At 38.8% G+C, this 22,299-nt stretch overlaps 1 protein-coding gene across 1 annotated transcript in view; it reads left to right on the top strand.

The window, feature by feature from the left end:
- Positions 1-439: 439 nt before the first annotated feature.
- Positions 440-22,299, top strand: part of KIAA1549L (KIAA1549 like) — a 96,316-nt gene continuing 74,456 nt past the window's right edge. The window contains exons 1-7 of the mRNA XM_032209558.1: positions 440-569; positions 3,363-3,947; positions 6,422-6,534; positions 7,705-7,924; positions 9,642-9,775; positions 12,539-12,701; positions 21,630-21,689. Coding sequence (XP_032065449.1) covers positions 440-569; positions 3,363-3,947; positions 6,422-6,534; positions 7,705-7,924; positions 9,642-9,775; positions 12,539-12,701; positions 21,630-21,689 — 1,405 coding nt within the window. The remainder of the gene's footprint in view (positions 570-3,362; positions 3,948-6,421; positions 6,535-7,704; positions 7,925-9,641; positions 9,776-12,538; positions 12,702-21,629; positions 21,690-22,299) is intronic.

The following is a 22,299-nucleotide window of genomic DNA, read 5'->3' as shown; positions in this document are numbered from 1 at the left end:
CAGAACACAACTATGTTTTATTTGCAACATGACTAGATCCTGATGAATCCAGGAAACTGGATTTTTATGCTGATATAATCAATCCTTGACCAGTCTATGTTCCCATGTGATCTCAAATATAACTGTTCTATCTGAAAGAGAGCTAGAGATGGGTGCAATCCCTTTCTAAATAAATTCAAATGCATGTGTTCTGTTTTAATAGAAGTTTGGAAGGTTTTCATTACAAATGTATTATCTTTCAGGTGCTGAGCAACAACGGATAAATGTTGCTCCCTCTTCAGAACCTTTTACTAACTGGAGAGCTGTATTATCACCAACATGGCCTTCTAAAGAACTTGAGTCTTCCTCAGTGGGTGACATTTCAATGAGGCAAGCCTTGGAGAATGCTAATTTGCTTCAGATAATAAAAAGTACATTAGCGGGAACTCGGACCAGAACTATGGACCAAACTAGGCTTTTACCAACTCTCTATCAAGGCAGTGGCAGCAGTGCATCACAGGAACCTTCTGAGGTATCAACTGAATCACCAACGAAGCCTCAGGAAGCTGATGAAATGACTATTGTATCAGGTTTGCCTCAAATTAGTGTGCCCCCTGCATTGTCTACATCATCATCAGTGACACATACAGCTACAACTTTGTCATCTCAGATAATTCCATGTACAACATCTTCCATTTCAAGTGAAATCACATTAAGATCAAACATACTTCCAAACTTTCCATTATCACCCCCTTTGTCTTTGATAAAAGATACTCCTCATATTATTGTTGTTTCCAAGTCGTCTGTCTCATCTACCAAAATGCCTTTGTCCATAAATGTGAAACATTTACTCAGCACAAACACAGCTAAATCTAACTCGAATAAAAAATCAGGAAATTCATTGAGCACAACAAAATACGTGTTACCCAGAAAGGTTGGCAATGAATCTTGGGTTGCTACCCCCTCCTTTAGTTATAATTTTGAATTGATTAATAAGTATCCCATAGAAACAGCCAAGAGATATAGATATCCAAAGGATAGGAAATGGCATCCATTTGCTTTCCGTGCATTAATACCCAGTCAGATTTTTGATGTACTACCTACTCAGAAAGGTGCACTGAGTTTTAGGAAAAATAATTCTTTTTCTGAATTAATTCATAAAGCATCTTTTACCCCACCATTCACAAGTAAACCAATGGATATCACAACATCTCCAAAAAAAAGCAGCATGTATGTAACCACATTATACCCAATTCTTAAAAGCAGGAAAACAAGTCCGTGGATTTCTGCATCAGCTCCACATATCTCAGGTGCTCTGTCTTCATTATCAGAAACCATTACTGGTGCGTCCTCTATGATAACATCAATATCTACAGGAGAGAGAGCATTAATATCTCCTGAAAGTCAAAGGCTTTCTCATTTGAATAATATGTCTTCCCCAACAGTACAAACAATAAGAAAAGATAATGCAATAGTTCAAATACCAACATTGGCAACTGTTCCCACCTCCTATTCAATGGATGAGGTTCCTTCCTTAATTATGAGGACAAATTGGCCACCCTACATTGCAGCTCATTCTACTGTTTCAACCTCAGATCCTAAGTTTGTTTCAGAGACTAATTTAACAAATTCTCACATTACAGAATTAACCTGGGTTTTAAAAAAAGATACTCCTGATAGAAATTATGAAGCTACTGTATGGCCTCCTAATTTTTCTGTGGAGAAATTGTTGCAACAACAGTCTTTCACAAAGGATTCTACAGCGTTCACAGTTCTTGGTGCAAATAATATCCCTCTATACTGGTTTTGGGAGACACCGTCCACAAAGTTTCCTTTAACAATTCAGGTCAGCAAACAAGCACCTTGGCAAAAAATGCTTCCAAATGTTTTTTCACAAGAAAGAACAACCTTTACAACTTTTCCAGTTTCTTTGCCAAATTCTTTAAGAGACCTTTTGAAATCTCACTCTACTGTCACATCTATAACTCCACTTAATGATTCTATGAAGCTAAAACCAATAGAATCTGAAGAACAAAGCCCAAATCTTAGTTTAACAAAACAAGAGAAAAATTCAATAGTATTGACAACTTTAGGCTCACATTCAAAACATTTATCTCAGCCACTTTTCAATAATTCTGATGATGAACTTTCACATATGGCTGACACAACTTATAAAACTGCTATGACAACTTCAGACGTATATGATTTGGTCTCAGTTATCTCATCAGATGATCATTTGAGAACCCCAGCAACATTTTCCATGGGCCTTACTGATGACACTTCAGAAAGCAAGTTAGATATGTTAAATAAAGCTTTAGTTCCTCACTGGGACAATAGAGATTGGCAGTCCACTACCGATGGTAGGGCGTCTTTAGGAAAGAAGACAACTCAGATATTCCTAACCACAAAAGATATTGCAAGTCACACATCTTTAGAAAGAACATATTCAAAGATTCCTGCCTGGAAACAATCAACAAGTTATGTAAAAAACAAACCTTCAGGTTCTTCAGTAGCATCCATTAATACAACTGTAACATCTGCTCGGCAAGTTACAATTGTACCTTTCACTAAAATGAAGTCTAAAGGTTTCTCAGAATTTAATATACCGTTATCTTCCATAGAAACATCATATTCACCTTCTTTTCAAAACCAAAGTACCTTGTCACAGATCACAAAAATGCCATTATTACAATCAGAACGAAACATATATGCATCTCAAAGTTTTCTGAAAAATTTCACAGTTGGGAATATTAATTTCACTTCAGGTTATCAAAAACAGTCCTATTCTACATCTAAAAATTTCTCAGCTACTAGCATTCGAACATATAATCTGGATACATTTTCTACAACTTTGTCAACACATCCTCATTTATGGCTGTCTACTGACAAATTTCACAGGACACCCAAACCTCAGACAAATAACTCTGAAAAGTTGTTTGCCTCAACAAATACATTTTACACCTCACTTCCATTTTCATTGGCTTCTGAGTTCATTACTAAATTAACTGTTCCAGTAAATAATGAAGTTAGTACAATTAGTAATAAAAAAGTTCCCCCTAAATCAATTGTAAGCTCAGTGCCAACGTTAAATGTCACTGAAGAATACTCGATCATAAGAAAAACAACGGACTTTGTAAATAACTTTAACTTAGAAACACATAATCAATTGGGCAAACCATCTACAACATTAACTACTAGAATGTTGCACACAAACAATAAAAATAATGCCCAAGGTACAGTTAAAATACCTAATGAGATCACCACGATCACTCCATTGCAGACACATACCACTTTTGCAGCTATCATAACTTCTACCCATGCATCACAAACGCAGCTAACTTCTTTGTTGCCAACAACCAACTTTACTCATTCTGTCATTACAGTGTTACCGTCTGTGTCTCCTGGTGTATTATCATCTCTAGCAACTTCAGAAGCAACACCAGTTACAGGAAAATCAGCTCCAACATCACCAATGCTGACTTCATCCTTGTTCTCACTGAGTACTGACAATTCACCATCTGTGATGGCATTAAGCACGTTAAAGTCAACATTAGCAAAAAATAACACTGTCACAAAAATGGCACCAACTTTAAGCCCAGTAGTAATACATGCAAATTTCCCAGTTGTATCAAGGGATGGTTCTGTAATATCTGAATATATCACTAGTTCATCCCCAATTCAGAAATTTAATACAGCTTCAGTGCCCACAACACATGCACCCAGACAAACTGAAACATTACTTGACACCAAGAAATCCACAAGCCCAGACATCAGTAAAACATCAACTGCATACCCATTAACAATGACAGCAGCTTTGACATCTATTACAGCATCAGCGAAAACAGCTAGACTTCTCCCTACATCTGCTGAAAATGCTTCTGTTGCTGCTACTGAATCAGCTTTTGTTAATGTGACAACAGTTCTCCCTCTGGAATGCCAGCTGTCCAGAAACCTGCTTGTTAAGACAGGTATGAACATGTGTACATTTGGATGCTAGATATTGATTTTCATTATGAAAGTATAATGATTATTTCAGGATTTTTTTAAAAATTAGCATAGAAATTGAAAAGGATCACTACCGTAGTTTTTGGAATTTAAGATGCACCAGAGTATAAGATGCACCAAGATTTTGAAGAGGCAAATAAAAAAAAGGTGTTGCACTTTGCAAACCTCCCAAAAATTGTCATTTTTTTCTGAAAACGAGCCTGTTTTTTTTTTTAAAAAAAGGCATGAATAGCTTTTAGGAGGCTTGTAGAGTGCTCTTGGGGGGTGGGGGCCCAAAACCAAGAAAAAACCAGCCCATTTTTCGCAAAAATGGGCCTGTTTTTTTGTCAAAAAAAGGGCATGCATAGCCTTTAGGAGGCTTATAGAGTACTTCTAGGAACAGGGAGGGGGCAAAATTGAGCATTTCTGCCCTCCCCAGCACCCAGGAGCACCCTGAAAGCCTTCTAAAGGCTATGCACGGCCATTTTGGTGAAGGGAGTAGGGTTTCGGGAGGCAAAAATTGCTGTATTCAATGTATAAGATGAACCCAGATTTTCAGCCTCTTTTTTGAGGGGAAAAGGTCTGTCTTATACTCTAAAAAATACGGTAGGTGGATAGATAGTATTTTTTAAATCTTTTTTTTTTTTTTTTACACAGCATAGCTCAAAGTTCTTAAACTAGTGGTGCTTCCATTAATGCTGAATGGCTGAAAAGTCTGCTTAATCTCAAGGCCAAGAGTTATCTAGTACAGTGGCCCCCAACCTTTTGGGCACCAGGGCCTGTTCCTTGGAGAGAGTTTTTTCCATGGACCAGAGGAGTCATGGGTTCATGGGCTTCCGGCATCCTGCAGATGGGGCTTTGCTTGTTTGTGCGAAGCGGTTTCTGGCATGCTGTGGACTACTGTCAGTCCATGGACCTCTGATTTAGTAGATTGAGAATGTTGGGTATATTACATAGATGGGCACTATTTGATGGATAAGGGACAAAGTTTGATGTCAAGGAGTTCAGGTAGGGTATGTCCATATTATGCAAATAGGAAGGGCTAGGTTTGGGGAGATCTTTTTCTAATTCTGATATCCTTGTTATAAAGATTCCCTTACAATTTTCTTTACTTTCTCACCTTGAAATAGCAGGAAACTCCTTTCAGGTTTTAACAGTTTTGCATTCGACATGATGCCACATGTTTCCTAATTGTGTGAGATAGAAAGCGAACTGTCTAGCAAAGATTTTACAAACATACATGGTTTGTTCATCAAGCTTAAGACCTTTATAAATAATGTTACTGCCTCATTCCAACCATCAACTTTCTTTTAACTGAAACTAGACTTGGAATCATATTGATAAGGGTTCAAAGACACAGGTCTTTAATGAGTAAGGTATTACAAGAATTATTGAAGCAGTTAAGAATGGGTTTCAGCAATTGCTCAGTATAAAATATAAACCCTATTGTTAATAAATTCAATATTTATTATGTCTACCTCTTTCCCCCACCCATGTATTGCTGGTGGCTTGAGATCTCCTCCTTCAAGGAGCAGTTTTCATCTGTCCTCTTAACTTTACCTTGTTTGGTTCTGATCTTGCCAGAAGTCTTATACCTTCCTAATGTATAAGCTTATTAGGAAGATCCTAATTTGAACTGTATGAGAAGCATGCCTTCCCATGATTATGGGTAGGATTTGGGAATTGGGAACATTGTGTTTCTAGATGGGAAATTATGTCTTTGATTCTAGGCTTCTGTTTGAACATACTATTACCTCTGTTCCTGTGGATAATCTATGCCTGGAGATAAAGGATGGGACCAGCTAGGGAACATTGATTTCCTGAACCTCCGGATTCCACAAATGGCATTTTCTAAGGTGCTGGCAATATCAAGATCTGCTTAATTCCCCTGTATTGTCCTCTTCTTCCTCCAAGGCAGTTTTTCTCAAGCTGGCTCCTAGATTTCTGAGAGTTGCAGTACATTTGGAGAGTTTCAGGATAGGAGAAGTTGTTCTGAGGTCACACCACCAGATATTCTATTCATGAGAGCATTTGATGAAATGGATCCAGAACAATTACAAAATTGGAATTATGTATAAAAGCCAATTTTATTAAAAGGCCAAAATAAGGAGAGAAGACTTTGTCATCAAGTAGCAAATTAGGAAATCTCTATGAGAAGCTGCAGATTCTTTTAGGACAGAAATATTGCTCTAAGAAACGTTTATCAATAAGGATTTCTAATTATTTAATTATGATTATGATGACATAGTTGCTTTTGTTGGTTTAAAAGATTAACAATTAATAATGGTCTTTGATTGTAAACAATAATCTTTACCTGCGTTCAAATTTTCAGTACTGAATGTAAATTCCCTTGCAGAATTCAGTTTGTTTATAAATTATATGGCCAGGCATTGTAATTTGGAAAAAGAAATGGAGAACAAAGGATACTTGTAAATAAATATGCATCTTTACATTCTAGTATTGTTTCTGAATACAAGAAGACTGCTGCTGAGTGGCTCCTTGAAACAAAATGTCACTAAAGGTCTCACCCTGGCATTGCGTCAAGCTTTCAATCAAAATGTCAATGCACAAGTAAGCAAGTGTGATGTCTGTTTTATAATCAGATTAAGGACACAAGATAAGAGTTCTTTTTAATATCTTTGTGAAAATGTATAGAATTGGCAGAATTGTTGTGAATTACAAATATGAAAGCAAACTATTTTTATTTACCAGTTTCTTTTAGAATATATTTCCTTGATTTTAGGCAGATCAGAGCAGGAGCTTTGATAATTAAGATTGACAAATCTGTGCAGTTTGCAATGAACAATCTCTGGTTGAAAATGCAGTGTCCGGAATGGAACATGCAACTCATTCTAGTGAAATGGGACTTCTATTATTTTAGATATATATTTTAGCTAACAATTAACCAGTGGACTGGTTTGCCTTCAGAAGTTGTGATCGCTCCACCACTGGAGGCTTTTAAAAAGAGGTTGGGCAGTTAATTATCTGAAATGGTATAAGGTCTCCTGCTTGAACATAGGTTTGGACTAGAAAACCTCAAAGGCTTCTTCTAACTCTGTTATCCAGTTAACACCAGTTAATTTGTAGGCGAGGCAATAGATAAATCTGAAAAAGGGGAACACCATACAAAATTTACTTCCACAATATTTAAGGAGATACAATAGAGAGCTATTACTGTTATTAAGCTGTTCTCTGGTTTGCATAATATTTCGGTTTCTACAACTTTAGTATCCCTTCCATTTCTGTTTTTCCGTTATTCCAAAAGAATAATGGTCTGTATGCATTTGTAAAATGCATAGTTAGTATTCCATTCCAATGTTCCAGTGTCTTGTAAGGCAAGCTCTTAATTCATATTTGCATATAGTATAACATAGAACCAAGAAACTTATCATATGTATTTTGCTATAACAACTTGCATTTTTCCAAGACACTGTAACTGGTGCAGAGTTAGTAATATAGGACTAATGAATACTAAATTAGTCAACAAAGGGAATAATCCATTTGAAGTAAGTCAAGTCACCTAAGGCCAAGTGCTTTTCATTTATGCTCATTCTTCAATGAGTTTAAATTATTCATAATTTTATTGAAAGGGCAATTTTATCTTGATCATTTCTTTGAGATTAACAGTTTAATCTTTTTAGTTCCTTGAACAGAAGAGTCATACAGTTCTCTTAGTGATCTGAATCAAAAGTCTTAATTGTGAAGAATATGAAATGCATATTTATCTTTTTTATTTTTCAGATAGAAATTCTGGAACAATCAAACAATGTGACAGTTGGTTACTATGTTACTCAGGACAGACTCGTTTTCATACCTGCTGTGGTTATTGAAATGCTAATTGCTTATGGTGTTACTAATGCCACTTTAGATATTAGGAAACATGTGCCAAATCTTCATTCTGTTGCTGTCTTAGCCTTGCCATGGAACCCATTGCCAGCATATCATTTTCAGCTGAAAACAGGTAAACTTTCTCTAATATACAATCTCAGAGGTAATAGGGTTGTATCTGTTAGTACAGCTTCCAAATTGCATTGTTAGAACAGGAAGTAAAAAGGTCTTTGTACACCCAAGGTTCTTCTAAATTGGAGTGGGGAACTAAACTTGGCCCCAAAGACACTGTGCTCCAGTAATCAAAATACATTAGAAGTGGGTATTCCTCCCTTCCCTGTTTAAGGCTTGTTCTTCTGTCAGATAGTACTTGAGAACAATTGGGTCAATCTGCCCCTTGAAAATTAAGAGAGTGGCATTTAATTAGATAAAATTAGCTATTTTAATTGTCACAACGAATTAGCTAATAGAATTGCTTAAATTTGTTTTAAGCTACTAGGTCTGAAGCAACAAAGCACACTTTTTATATGTGTTACATCATTTGATTTTTGTTATTCTTTGTATCACACTATTTTCCTGCTCTTTAAAAAAGTTTTTAACACTCTTCAAAAAGGTTCACAGAATGGTTAACAAATATCACTATTAAAAGTGTCTGTTTTACATTTATCATCTAAAAACATGACACAGAAAGCAAAAGAGTTAAAGAGGAAGGAGTGAAAAAATCCAAACAATAGTACTGATATCATAATTAGTTGGATTAGAATTGATTTACTTGAAATAGAAACATAATACTTCATACTACTAGCATTACTAAGGTAGTCCTCAGGTTGTGACCAACATTGGGAGTGCAATTGCTATTGCTAAGAGATGTGGTTATAAAGTGTGATATCACATGACAACATCACATAGCGACAGCAATCCCAGGCACCCCGGTTGCCATTGTAACTTCAAGACATACAAGTCATTAAGCAGGGAGAGGTAGGAGCCTCAGGTAAGGAGTGTGGGGGTGCTGTGCGGGATGGCTGACACAGGTTGCATGCAAGTTGTGAGAGGGCTGGCATAGGCTGTGTGCAAGTCAGGGGAGGATGTGGGCTGATGGGGAGTATGGACAAAAAGTGGGAGCAACTTGTGACCTTTTTTGCTGGCTTCCCCATTGACTTTGCTTATGGAAAGCCAGCGGGAAAGTTTGCAAATAGTGATTATGTGACACAGCTTCCTATGACTAATCATGAACTGGGCACCTCAGTACCTGGATCATGACCATGTGATTGTGGGGGTGCTGCCCTGGCCAGACATTTGAGGATTGGCCATAAGTAACATTTATTCAGCACTGCCATAATTTCAAACAGTCACTGAACTAATGGTTGTTAAGCAAGATATACTTGTACTATATATTTAATGCTCTCTTTTAATGCCATAGTATGATAATCTTGTGCAATGAATTTTTTTCTGTTTATTTAGAAGTAAGTTTTGCATTCAGTGGGCTTAATCCTGATTAGTGTGAATGTGGCTGACGTCTGGGCTTGGAGCTAAGCATAGCTGGGAGAGCTCCATGAAATATCAGGCTAGGTAGGGCAGTAAAAATCATTCTAGAAGAAAGAAATGGCCAACCACTTCAGTACTGTTGCAAGAAGACTACCTGTTTGTGTTGATGAAGTCATCAGGATAAAGTCATCCTAATAAAAAGACGTTAATGGAAAATGGATGCCTTGGACATTATCTCAGGGGAAATATTACTTGGAAGCTTGACAATACGTTTGAATTGAAGAGACTTTGTTCTTCAAGATATGTGTAGAGTTGCAAGTTTTAACAAGGCAGAGAATAAAATGCAATGGCTCTTGTTCATCTAGAATTACAGTTTGTGGATGAATCAGACAACGTACAGTCATGCAGATTTGTTCAGACAATGGAACAAAGATTGCAGAGGGCATTTCAAGATGCTGAGAGGAAGGTCTTGAATACCACTAGCAAATTAAATATTCAGGTAAAACTTCTTATCTTTATCAAATTATTACTTCGTACAACAGGTGACGATTCTTTGCAGGTCTTATTTTTATCATATTGTTATCAGTATAATTGGAAGGGCAATATAAATATATTATATTATTACCATTTATTAAGAGAAAATTCATGATTCATATGACAGTTGTAATTTATTATTCATTTATTTTATTATCCATTTATTATCATTCTTCATTTATTTAATAGGTTTATATTCTGCCTCCTTTTTTTTTGTACAGGGGCTCAAAGAAGTATTCATGATGCTCTTTCTTTCTATTTTGGTCTGAGAGACTATGACCAGGCCAAAGTTACCCCAGTGAGATTTCATGGTTGAGAGTGGACTAGACTCTAGGTCTCCCTGTTCCTTGTCTAACACCTTAACCACTGCATATATGTATGGAATCTTACTTCCATGTTTATATAAACATGTACAAGGGCAGCTATTCTAACAAAATTGTGTTTCATTTCTATGCATCTCTCACACTTTTCCGTTCAATAAGCCACTTTCTTCGGAGCCCAAAGAATATTGTTGGTGGATTTAAAGGAATACTGTATGTGTGTCTGCTCTGGCAAATAGAATTTGAGATTTTGAGCTGCATTTTGTATTAAAAAAGATTCAGAAATGTAGAAATTTATTTATCCTCTCTGCAATTATTTATCTGCTAAGCAGATTGCATGAATGAGTGTTGATGATGGATTGGATGCCTGTTTTTTCTTGGTTTTCTTTTCTTTGTGTTTATTTTAGCCTCCCAGAGTTGTGTTCTACAAGATGTGTGGCTATATAAATATGTTAAATGAATGAATGAATGAATAAGTTAGCTAGCTGTTGTAGGATTCCCATGCATAGTAATTAGCAACAACAGGATTCATCTCAAAGTGGTCTCCTTAAAAAATTACAAAAATAACATCAAAATCCTGTTCAGTATCTGCAAAACCAATTGAATTGTGTTAACTGGCCAGTTCACAAAACAGATGGCATCAATTAAAGTGGTGTCTGTTTCCACATTTAAAAGTAATTTGTAGTTATTATTGAAAGATTACTTAAGAATATAGTGGTAAAATTTGCTGCATTTCTCAGATGCTGGTAAAACTGTACCAGTTACTTTTATTTCATGGATATTGGAATCTTTTAAAAGCTATAACTAAGTAAAATATTTGTGCCATCATAATTCTTTTTCCCCTAAAACCACCTACTGATTGATGAAGGAATCTTACAGCAATGTGTGTTACTAAATGGAGTAATGGCAGAATTCAATTATCATTTCAAACATTTTTCCAAGTTCAGTTAATTATATATTCAGTTCCAGATATGTAGTCGTATTCTATATACTGAGTGATAAAAATCAAAATAAAGTTTGATAGGATCCTTTCTAGTTGACTAGTCATGCCAGAAATCCACAGGGACATGCCAAAGGAAAGAAGTGTCAAAAATTTGGCTTGATAAGCTTGACTGGCAGAAGTGAACTGTTTCCTTTGTGTAGAAAGAGTATGAATCATATACAGTAATTGCTTTATGAAAAAAAAATCCTGAATTCAGAACAAGAAATAATTGATTTGGCATTTGAATATTTTTATATGAGCAAACTGATCTATATTATTATCAGTTTGAACTTTCAACACTTTTTAGTATCATATAAATATGTTCCTTTTGAAATATAATTTAATGATACTTAGAATAATATACCCTCAAAGCAGATAGAACAAGAAGCCAGCAATGAAGAAGAGTGATTAGGAGTGATTGGACCTGATACCTGTATATTCCCTCCCTTATATGTTTGTCCTTCATCAGTACAGAATCTTGTAATAGCATCTTCCTATCATAGATGAGATCTTTATCTCATTGTATTAAATCTGTTTGAGTTTTCTTACATTTATAATGTGCCTGTAAGCAAGAATTTGTTTGGTTGTTCCTTCAATTCATGCATGATGCACAGCATATTTTTGGGGGCATTTTTTAAATTAATAGAGATGAGGAAGAGTTATGTGTGCTCTTTTGCTTCTTCTTTGAGCATCAAGAAAGGATGGCAGTCTTGTCTGCCCCAGATGTTTGCTGCAGGTCTGTGTAATTAGACTTGCATAATATGCACTGAAAGCATGTGGTAAACTTTGTGGGCATAACATTACTCTGTTGAAAATGGCATTACCATGAAGACAAGACACATTTCCCATTTGAACTTCCTCCACTCCCTATTTGTTTTAATGGAAGAAACTTGAATGAAATATTGTCTCCCCCGTGCATGGAACATGCCATTTTTACTTCTCCTGCTTGTTCCCTCTCCCATTTCCTCCCAATTCTACTTTCCATAGTATAAAATTGGTTGTAATTTGTATAGTTGATAGCTCTGCAGATTAGATGGGTGGGAAAAACTATAAGAACAAATGAGATTTGAATGTTTTGAATGCTCAGATCTTAAAATGTAAAAATGGAGCAGAATCAAACATAACAACAGAAAAGTTACCATTTTCTTTCATATATACAGGCAAAAGGCCCATCATTATAAATATAAAGAATGTGCTTCCAAGATGAGTTTTTGTTTGTGAAATAGAAATATTCTTTTCTACTGCCTGTTGGGTTGGTTGGATTGTCTATCTAAAGAGTGAAAATACCTGGGCGCATGTGTCTTTTACAGTAATAGCATGATTAACATTTACCCTTGATCTTTGCACTATTATAATAATGGAAAGAGCAATAAATCAAAATGAATTTATCCACTCTGTCTCTATTGCAATTGTTTTATTTTTTCAGATCCTGAACACATCAAATGTGTCTCAGGCTGTCACTCTGTTTTATGTGGTGAGAAATGAAAGTACAGTCTTAAATGGCACAGTTTCAAGCAACCTTCTTAATCAGCTTTCAGCAGAACTAGTGGGATTCTATCTTACTTTCCCACCGCTAACTATTGCTGAAGGTAAGTCTTCTTTACATTACTCCCTATTTTATTGTTCTATCTTTATTTTATTAAAAAAAGTTAAAATACAAATTCAAAAAACTTCAAAAGTTTACTTTAAAAAAACCAAGAAAACACAAAACAAACAAAACATTAAAATGCATTGAAAAAAACCTAACACATATTATCCTCCCTATAACTATTTTTATAGTTATAATGTATACTGAAGATGGCATTTAATTTCGTTGTATGAGGTGCAATGACAATAAACTAAACTAAACTAAACTAGATGAGCACTGATTAATATATTACAACAATATTAATTTCTCACCCCTCGGGAAACACCCCCCCCCCCAATTTTAAACTGCTAAATCTATTTGCAAGTTATTAAGCCTGTCATGCATATACTATGTTAACGACCAATTAGTTAACAACAACAATAATAAAAAGATAAAATTAAAGTTTCAAAACCCTCTCTTTGGAACTGTTGTTGTAATCCAGGGGTCCTCAACCTATTGGGAACTGGGCCACCAAAATGGTGGGTGAGCATGTAAAACTTCATTTGTGCTTGCGTGGGAATTAGGTTGTGCACACTGCTACCCATCCGTGGAACCAAAAAGGGACCCCTGTTGTAATCAACTCGTAGAAAATTTACCAAGGCATCTATCTCCAGCTGGCCCAAAAGATAATAGTCATTCATCATGGATCAAATATGTTCTTTACATTGCCCTAATACTTGGTAATCATTCATATTAAATGAGGTTTCAGGTGATGATAACCCTTTGCTGGTCTTGACTGATCCCATAAAGCTAAGGAGGACTTCATTTGTTCCTCAAATAATAACAATAAATAGTAGAGCTGCAGGCTAGATTCTTAAAAAGGTATTCTGGGGAAAGGAGCAATTTATTTTCATATACTGCCATGACATGGACATGGACAGAATCAAACAGTCACTAAGAGGTGAGTTCAGTTCAAGAACATATTTACTAATAACTGATAGGCTATTTGGAAATATTTAGTATTTAAGAACCATTGATTTAGTTTGCTTCAGATAACAAATGTTAGTTTACTTTGCCAACCATCTTTCCTTAAAAGTGAATATAGGAAAAACCTCTTTTTAAAATGCATCTGAAAAGAAATACTGAAGGGGCTTAATAAAATTAAGTAGTACCAGTTCCCCAGACTGGTTTCTAAAGTATGTTATGAGGTATATGAAATGACTATTCAGTGACTTTGCTGGCAACCAAATTTTTATAAACATTGAACAATAGATTTAAAAGAACAATATGTATATTTTCCTGCACACTGCTTGGAGAGTCCAAGCTGTGGGTTATTTCAGTCTGGTTGTCCTGGAACTGATTCTAATCAAGTGACTTACTTTGTTGCAAAATATACTTTAAGTTGGATCCATTTCTATTCATTTGTTGATGGAACAAATTTTTCTTTGTAGTCTTTCAACATTATATACACCAAGAGGGGTTTTATACTAAACTTGGCACTTATGAAAATCTTTCAGAAATTATACCTTTTCATATTTCTTTTCATTATATTGCAGCCCTCTCCTGTTCTTTCACATAATATTTTTTTTTGCTTTTTTGCTATGTTATCTCATAAATCTGAAGAGCATACAAGGATGATGATTTCTCTTCTGTAAATATTAATCTAGAAAGAGTTTATTAATTTGCTACTGCATAATTTTAATTTATTGGTAAAGGCATGGAGCATTTTCATACTCTCAGTCCCTTTAGACAGTAAAATCTCCTTCATACATGATTTAAAAAGTCATAAATAGAATAAAATTGCTGCAATGAAAAATACTTTTGATAATTGATTGCTCAAAAAGATGTTTCTTCTTACATGGCTCATGTGAATATTGGCACATCAGTATACCTGTATTTTAAAATAAAATGCTGTTAATATTGCATTAATGTATTAATGAATGAATTAACATTTATACTGGACATATTATCTGTATGGATATGTATTGTTACATACAGTTATGGCTTTGTTGACTATGCACATCAGCTTTAACCAATCCAGATTGCAATTTTCATCTTCCTCAGCACGGTCAAAACATGTGGTTTGCACCAATTTGGGAAATAGTTATTTATTGAATGTTGTGTATTATAACCTGCCCACAATCTTGAAGGGCTCTTTGTGGCTTAGAGCAACCACAGAATAAATCATACTCCAAGGTAGATGCTCTCATTCAGTCAATCAGGGATGAAAGCTCATCAAAGGAACAACACAATTTTAATTTCTTAATAGAATATTGACAAGCAGGGGGCTACATGAAGCTTTATAAAGAAATTGGAGTTGCTGCAGAGGAGGCCTACTGCTTAGTCTAAATATCACCCCCTGGTTTAGCGACTGCGATCTATTCCTTAAAAGGAAAATATTATTAAGCAAAATGGTTGCTAAGTAAACACACATCTCTGAGAGAGGGAGAAGTGCTGTAAAGATCCCTGGTTGTTGCTGTCCCATTCAGTATTGTCTCCCACAATGATATATACCTGACATATTTTCTTTCTTTTCCCTCCTTTTTTTTGCCCCTCGCAGGGTATAGAGATTGCTTAAACAGACTGTTTCTTCCTGAAGCTGCTTTTCTGTGCAATATAGTGCTTCTCTAAATTTGCTAACATTTCACAGTGAAGGTTTTGGTAGTTATGCACACAAAATTTGGTCCTAAAGGTGTGCAAAGGTCAGAAAATATATTTTTTAATTTACATTTGTATTTGCGAACAGTTGTTAAATGAGGTAGCCATTAAACAAAGAGTGGCTGAACCTCATGAACCTTGCAAAGAGGGGGACTTTAACAGTTTAGAAGACCTGCCTGGAGGGGAGAGTAAATTCTGGTCTGAATGAGCATTCTTCTGACTAGTTTTATAATGACTTTTGTCTTCTCCTAGGCGCTGCTTGGAGTGTCCAAGCATGGGTTAACTTCAACTTGCTGCCCAAGGACTGAGTTCAAGGTTTGTGTAGCCATGCCCCTGCTCCCTTTAGAGGCTCAGTTTAAAAAACTCAGTCGCCCTAAAAGGATGCGGTTGGGGAGCTCCAGTCCTTGAGCATCAAGTTGGACTCTCCAAGCAGTGTGATTAGTGTAGCCTTTTCTCTTATTTTTATATAGAGTGGATTAGGTCATTTGTTATCTGGATGACATCCTGCTGATGTCATCATCCAGGGAGCAGGCGTGTCGGGATCTCAGTGTAATTCGTAATTCGTAATTTAATGAGCTTATATGCCGCCTAATCCCGGAGGACTCCGGGCGGCTTACAAATACGAAATAAAATAAAATTACAAATAGGGGAGAGAAACAAAAACAGTTTAAAAAACACAACATATATTTGGCTTAGCTGGGGGTTGGACCTGATTTATAGATCAGCAACCCCAGGTCTGTCGGAACAGCCAGGTTTTAGTGGCTTTTTGGAAGGCCGCGAGCGTGGGAAGGGTCCGGATCTCTGTTGGTAGCTCGTTCCACAGAGCCGGAATAGCTACAGAAAAGGCTCTCCCCCGAGTGGTCGCCAGCCGGCATTGTCCGGTCGATGGCACCCGGAGGAGGCCTAGCCTGTGGGTTCTAATCAGATGTTGGGAGGTATGTAGCAGGAGGCGTTCTCTCAGATATCCAGATCCAAGGCCATGTAGGGCTTTAAAGGTAATCACCAGCACTTTGTAGCGTGTCCAGAGACCAATAGGGAGCCAGTGCAGCTCGCGGAGGATAGGTATAACATGGGTGTACCAAGGTACACCCGATATCGCTCGCGTGGCTGCATTCTGGACCAACTGTAGTCTCCGAACACTCTTCAAGGGCAGCACCATGTAGAGTGCGTTGCAGTAATCAAGCCTTGAGGTGATGAGGGAATGAGTGACCATTCGAAGTGCCTCCCGGTCCAGATAGGGCCGCGACAGATGCACCAGGCGAACCTGGCCAAAAGCCCCCCTGGTCACAGCGGACAAATGATGTTCTAATGTCAGCTGCGGATCCAGGAGGACTCCCAAGTTGCGGGCCCTCTCTGAGGGGTGAAGACTTTCACCCCCCAGGCTGATAGATGGAGAATCTGGACTATCCTTGGGAGGAAACATCAATAGCTACTCGGTCTTGTCTGGATTGAGTGCCAGCTTGTTCACTCTCATCCAGACCCTAACAGCCTCCAGGCACTGGCACATCACTTCCACTGCTTCGCTGAGTTGGCACGGGGCGGACAGGTACAATTGAGTATCGTCCGCATATTGGTGGTGTTTAATCCCATGCCGGCGAATGATCTCACCCAGCGGCTTCATATAGATGTTAAATAGGAGGGGGGACAGGACCGAGCCCTATGGCACCCCATATTTGAGGGGCCTAGGGGTTGACCTCTGTCCTCCAACCAACACCAACTGTGATCTGTCTGAGAGGTAAGAGTAGAACCACCGTAAAACGGTGCCTCCCACTCCCACCTCCCCCAGTCGTCGCAGAAAGACACCATGGTCAATGGTATCGAAGGCCGCTGAGAGGTCAAGAAGCACCAGGATAGAGGAATGTCCTCTATCTCTGGCCCGCCAGAGATCATCAGTCAGCACAACCAAAGCAGTTTCGGTGGAGTAACCAGGCCTGAAACCCGACTGGAAGGAATCAAGATAATCAACATGTCACCATAAGCAACCTCGAACAACACGGCTTTTCCGTAAATCTGGAGAAAAGCCACCTGTCACCAACCACCAGAATCCACGGTGATCGACTCCAGACTCACACAAGAGAGAATAGACAACATCACATCCCTCGTGCGTCAGGTCTGTAGGTCCAGGTCAGCACCTCTCGTCACGGTAGCCCAGCTGCTGGGGAATTTGATCTTGTGCATCACAGTGGTCCCCTGGGCATGGCTGCATGCGCGGGAACTTCAATGGTTCCTGCTTCCGATTCAACGGCGCAAGGCCAGCAACTCCAAGAGGGTGGTGAGCGTTCCTCCACGACTGCTCCGGTCACTCAGATGGTGGCAGACAACGGCGCTGAAGAAGGAATTCCTCTTCAAGGAACCAGAATGCCTGGTAATAAAACAGACACCAGTTTGTACAGTTGGGGCGCCCACCTACAGACACACATGACACAGGGCAGATGATCTCTGGTGGAGCTTGCCCACAACATAAATTACCTGGAGCTCAGGGCTGCCAGATTAGCCCTGTGCCACTTCCAGCGGCTCATTGAGGGGTCTCACGTCCTCATATTGACAGACAATATTGCGACCAAGGCCTACGTCAATCACCAGGGCAGAACTTGATTGAAGGTCCTTATGTCGGAGGCAGAAGCCCTGGGGCAGTGGGTAGAATGCCATCTCCGGTCCATAAGGGCGGATCACATTTTGGGGGAGGAGAACATGACAGTGGACTGGCTCAGCAGAACCATCAGCAATTTGGAATGGCGGCTTCATCTGTCGCTGTTTCATCAACTGACCCAGAATCTCGGTCTTCCGACAATAGACCTGTTCATCAGTCCAGAGAACACACACCTCCCCCGTTTCTTTTCAAAATTCAAATGCTCCGGCGCGGAAGGGACAGGCGCTCTGATGCCGCTGGCCTCCCGGCCTGTTATACGGCTTTCCGCCTCTCTCACTGATCCCTCAGGTGATCAGGAAGATCTTGCTGGAGGGAGCCGAAGTACTGCTAGTCATACTGCACTGGCCAAGGAGGTCCTGGTTCGCCGACCTTGTCAGCCTGTCAGTGACCAAGCACTGGAACATACCTCAGGAGCACATCTCCCTCAGCCAAGGGGCCCTCCCACACACGGACCCTCAATGGCTCCAATTAGCAGTGTGGCAGTTGAGGGAGACCTCCTGAGGCAGGACAGCTGCTCTGACAAGATCATCCGCACCATCCAGGTGTCCAGGAGACCTTCTACTGTGCGGATCTATGATGCAACATGGACTATCTTCTCCTCTTGGTGTCACTGCCATCACATCAATGCCACAGCAGCGACTATTCCACAAATCCTGGACTACCTCCAGGAGGGGTTGGACAAGGGCTTCGCCCCCAACACACTTCGGAGGCAGACGGCAGCCCTAGCCACCATCTTGTCCAGAGATGATTCTCAACTGCTCAGCAGACACCCAAGGGTTCACAATTCCCTAAAGGGGGCTAACAACCTACGCCCTCCAATGGTACACCGTTACCCAACTTGGAACTTATCGATTGTCTTGCAAACCCTAACATCGCCACCAAAGCTGCCTTTCTCATAGGCATCACTTCAACGCGCAGAATTACAGCGCTAGCTGCGCTCTCTGTTAGAGAGGACCTTTGTGTTATACATTCGGACAGAGTCATTCTGCGATTGGATCCAGCATTTCTACCAAAAATTAACAGCTTATTCCACAGAACGTAGGAGGTCATCCTCCCCGACTCCTGCCTGCACCCCAGTCATCCCAGGGAGTGTGTGTGGCACAAATTGGATGTGCGCCACGCTGTGCGGGTATACAAAAAGAGGACAGCTTCTTTTCACAAGTCAGAATCGTTCTTCATATCATTCCAGCCCACCTCAATGGGCAGAAAGGTATCATTTTCCACCATAGGTTGTTGGCTGCACATGTGCATTAAGCTGGCTTACAAGCAACAATCCAGGCCTGTTCCTCCTTGTATAATAGCACACTCCATGAGGAGCTCTGTGACTATGGCCGCTTGGGCCACTCAAGCCTATTGACGAGATCTGTAGGACGGGTACCTGGTCCTCGCCGTCACCGTTCATTAAGAATTACAGACTGGACTCCTTTGCATCTGCAGAGGCTTCATTTGGAAGGAGAGTTTTACAGCGGGTCCTCGCGGCTCCTATTAACCAGGACTTTCCTTCTTCCCACCCTGGGACTACATAGCTTGGGTATGTCCCATGCTTGGACACTCCAAGCAGTGCCTAGGAGAATGACCATTGGCTTACCTGAATGGTCATTCTATGGGCACTGCAGGAGTATCTAACCCCACCCTGGGGTCACCTGCAGGTGTGTGAATCATCACCTCCATGGCATAGACCTTACTCCTTACAGTATCCTTCTAGGTATCATGCCTTCGTTTTTTAAATTGAGCCTCTAAAGGGAGCAGGAGGCGGGGGTACACGAACTTTGAACTCAGTCCTTGGGCAGCAAGCTGAAGTTAACCCACGCTTGGACACTCCCGCAGTGCCCAGAGAACGACCATTCAGGTAAGCCAACGGTCATTTTCAAGAGGTATTTACAAATCATGTGTGGAAAATAGGCAGGAATATCAGTTTTGCCATCTTGGATATATATAAAAAAGGTGGAGTACGATATGGGAGAAATAAATAACTCTTGTGAAAAAATAAATTTTGGAGTTTGAGTAAAATAACCTTGAACGTGTATACATAATTTGTAGTCATCAATCCAGAATATTAAAACAACTATAATGGAGCTCACATAGACCAGAGGTGTCAAACCCTCTTCCAGTAAAAATTGAGCTCAGGAGGCCACATGCGATCCTCCTGAGCTCTGTTTTCACTGGCAGAGGATTGCAGAAGGCCCTGGCAACTGAAAATGGAGTTCAGGAGCCTGTTTTTGCTGGCAAAGTGCTTGGGTCAGTCTTTTGTTGTTTCCAGGGTGACCTCATGGGCCAGATCTAAATACCATGTGGGCTGGATCTGGCCCCCGGGCCTTGAGTTTGACACCCCTGGTCTGTATGAACCCCATTATAGTTGTTTTAATATTTATTCAAACTCAAGTGCCCCCGACAGGAGAGATGTCAAGCTGACCGTGCCCACCCTGGCCACATCCACCCCAGCCCCTCGAGGTCAAACACAACCTTGATGCAGCCCTCAATGACACCCTTGGTGTAGACACATAAAGTAGTACCTTGAGACCCCTATTGCAGTCTAGAAGGGCGTCTTCAAATCTTGTTTTCATAAATCCGAGGCCATTTTTCTCCAGAGTATCCTCTCGTTCACTCATTTTCCAGAGAAGAGTCTTGTGGCAATCCTGTTCCTTGAATAGTTTGACCTGGCAAGAAGGCGTATGATGAAGAAAGAAATACTTTTTTCTAAAGAAAGAATTTATTTAGGGTTTTTTTTTAATAGAATAATTCAGTGAGTGTTATTAGTGACCTAGAAGAAATTGGAAGGAAGAAAAAAAGAAGAAATGAATAATTGCTGTCTCGAGAGGTTGATTTTAATCACTATTAATTCAAGAACTAATTGCTCCCTCCGCTCCAGGAATTCTCACAACTTCATAGAGACAAGCTCTCAATGAATGTAATAAGGAATCTATACTACAGCAAATTTTACTAATCCTAACTTGTGCCTAAATTTATAGTTGTAGCCCTGTTGCTTCTGTTTTGGGAAAATATATTTTCCCCCTTTCCTTGCTTTCAGTTGCTTCTGAAAGACAAAACTCCAACTACAAAATACTCCTTTAAAAAGAAAGCCAACCCTAAGAGAAGGAGACTATTTTCCTGATTGGCTTCTGGACATGATTTTCCCTGCCTTCTGTTGTCTCTGCCCATTACCTGGATGAATAGGATAGTTAACTTTTTTGTAACCCTTTGAACTGGTTTTGAAGTAGGTTTTCCTCACCTTCACTATAATCATATTTTAGTTCTCTTTTATTTTTACAGTTACCCAAAACCTGTTTAGCAAATTCTGAAGGGAATTATGACTTCAGTTTTTATGCCAGATAGGAGTAGCAATAAATTACATGTGGGGCTTGATTTCCAAAGAACATCATATATTTTCTCCGGTGCACAATTTATAATGTAACCTTATAAAACTTATTTGGAAAGTATAGATGACCTGTGTGATTTTCCCTTTGTATATGAACTTGACAATCTGATTCTGGAGCTTATTGAGACATTTAAAAATAAGGAATACTTGCATGCAGGGATTCCTGGTAATAAAACAAAACTGACATTTTGCAGATTTTTCGCATAGCACAAGAAAAAAAGACTAGTTGAGTATTTAATTGCTTTCTTTCCTGTTTTATTTTAAAGCCTTGGAATATCCAAATCTCGATACTTCAGAAGCAACTAGAGATTTCTGGGTGATTACAGGTAAAGGATTTTTTTTTTAAGACAGCATTTTTCTAATTTTCTTACCTTTAATTTTTTTTTCACATGAGAGAACCTTGACACTGTGAGGAATGTTAAAATGAGCATGATATCTGCCATTTTTAGGTGACTTCGTAAAGTATTAAATCGTCTAAGACTTCTGCAAATTATTGCCTTATTCAGTTAGTTCTTTGAAAAAACAACTATGAATTTCATATCCAAAAATAATACACGCAAGGTTTACAAGTTTCAGAATCTTAAAAATAACGAGGTATACAAAGTGTTGATTTATAAATACGTATTGGCCATATATACATCTGGCGGTCTCATAGCAACATACTTACACTGTTTCTCTCAGCATACATATGCGAAGGGTTGATGTTTTTTCCTGCCAGCTCTCCTTTTTCAACAATCTGCCCCCTACATACCAAACAACTCTACCAGTGAGATTAATTTCCTGAGAAAATCCAATTTGTCTAACGGAATAAAAGATGCATTCTTGGAAAAATACAAGAGGGGTTTGTTTATTTTTTTTCTTTTTGTGTTTGCTAAATCCTAGAACACAGAAGTTAAGAAAACATGAATAAACTTACTATGCATGGTTAACTAACAG

The sequence above is a fragment of the Thamnophis elegans genome, chromosome 1 (genome assembly GCF_009769535.1).
Source record: "Thamnophis elegans isolate rThaEle1 chromosome 1, rThaEle1.pri, whole genome shotgun sequence".
In the NCBI taxonomy this organism is placed as follows: Eukaryota; Metazoa; Chordata; class Lepidosauria; order Squamata; family Colubridae; genus Thamnophis; species Thamnophis elegans.
The sequence above is the reverse complement of the archived record's forward strand: the minus strand, read 5'-3'. Positions and strand labels throughout refer to the sequence as shown.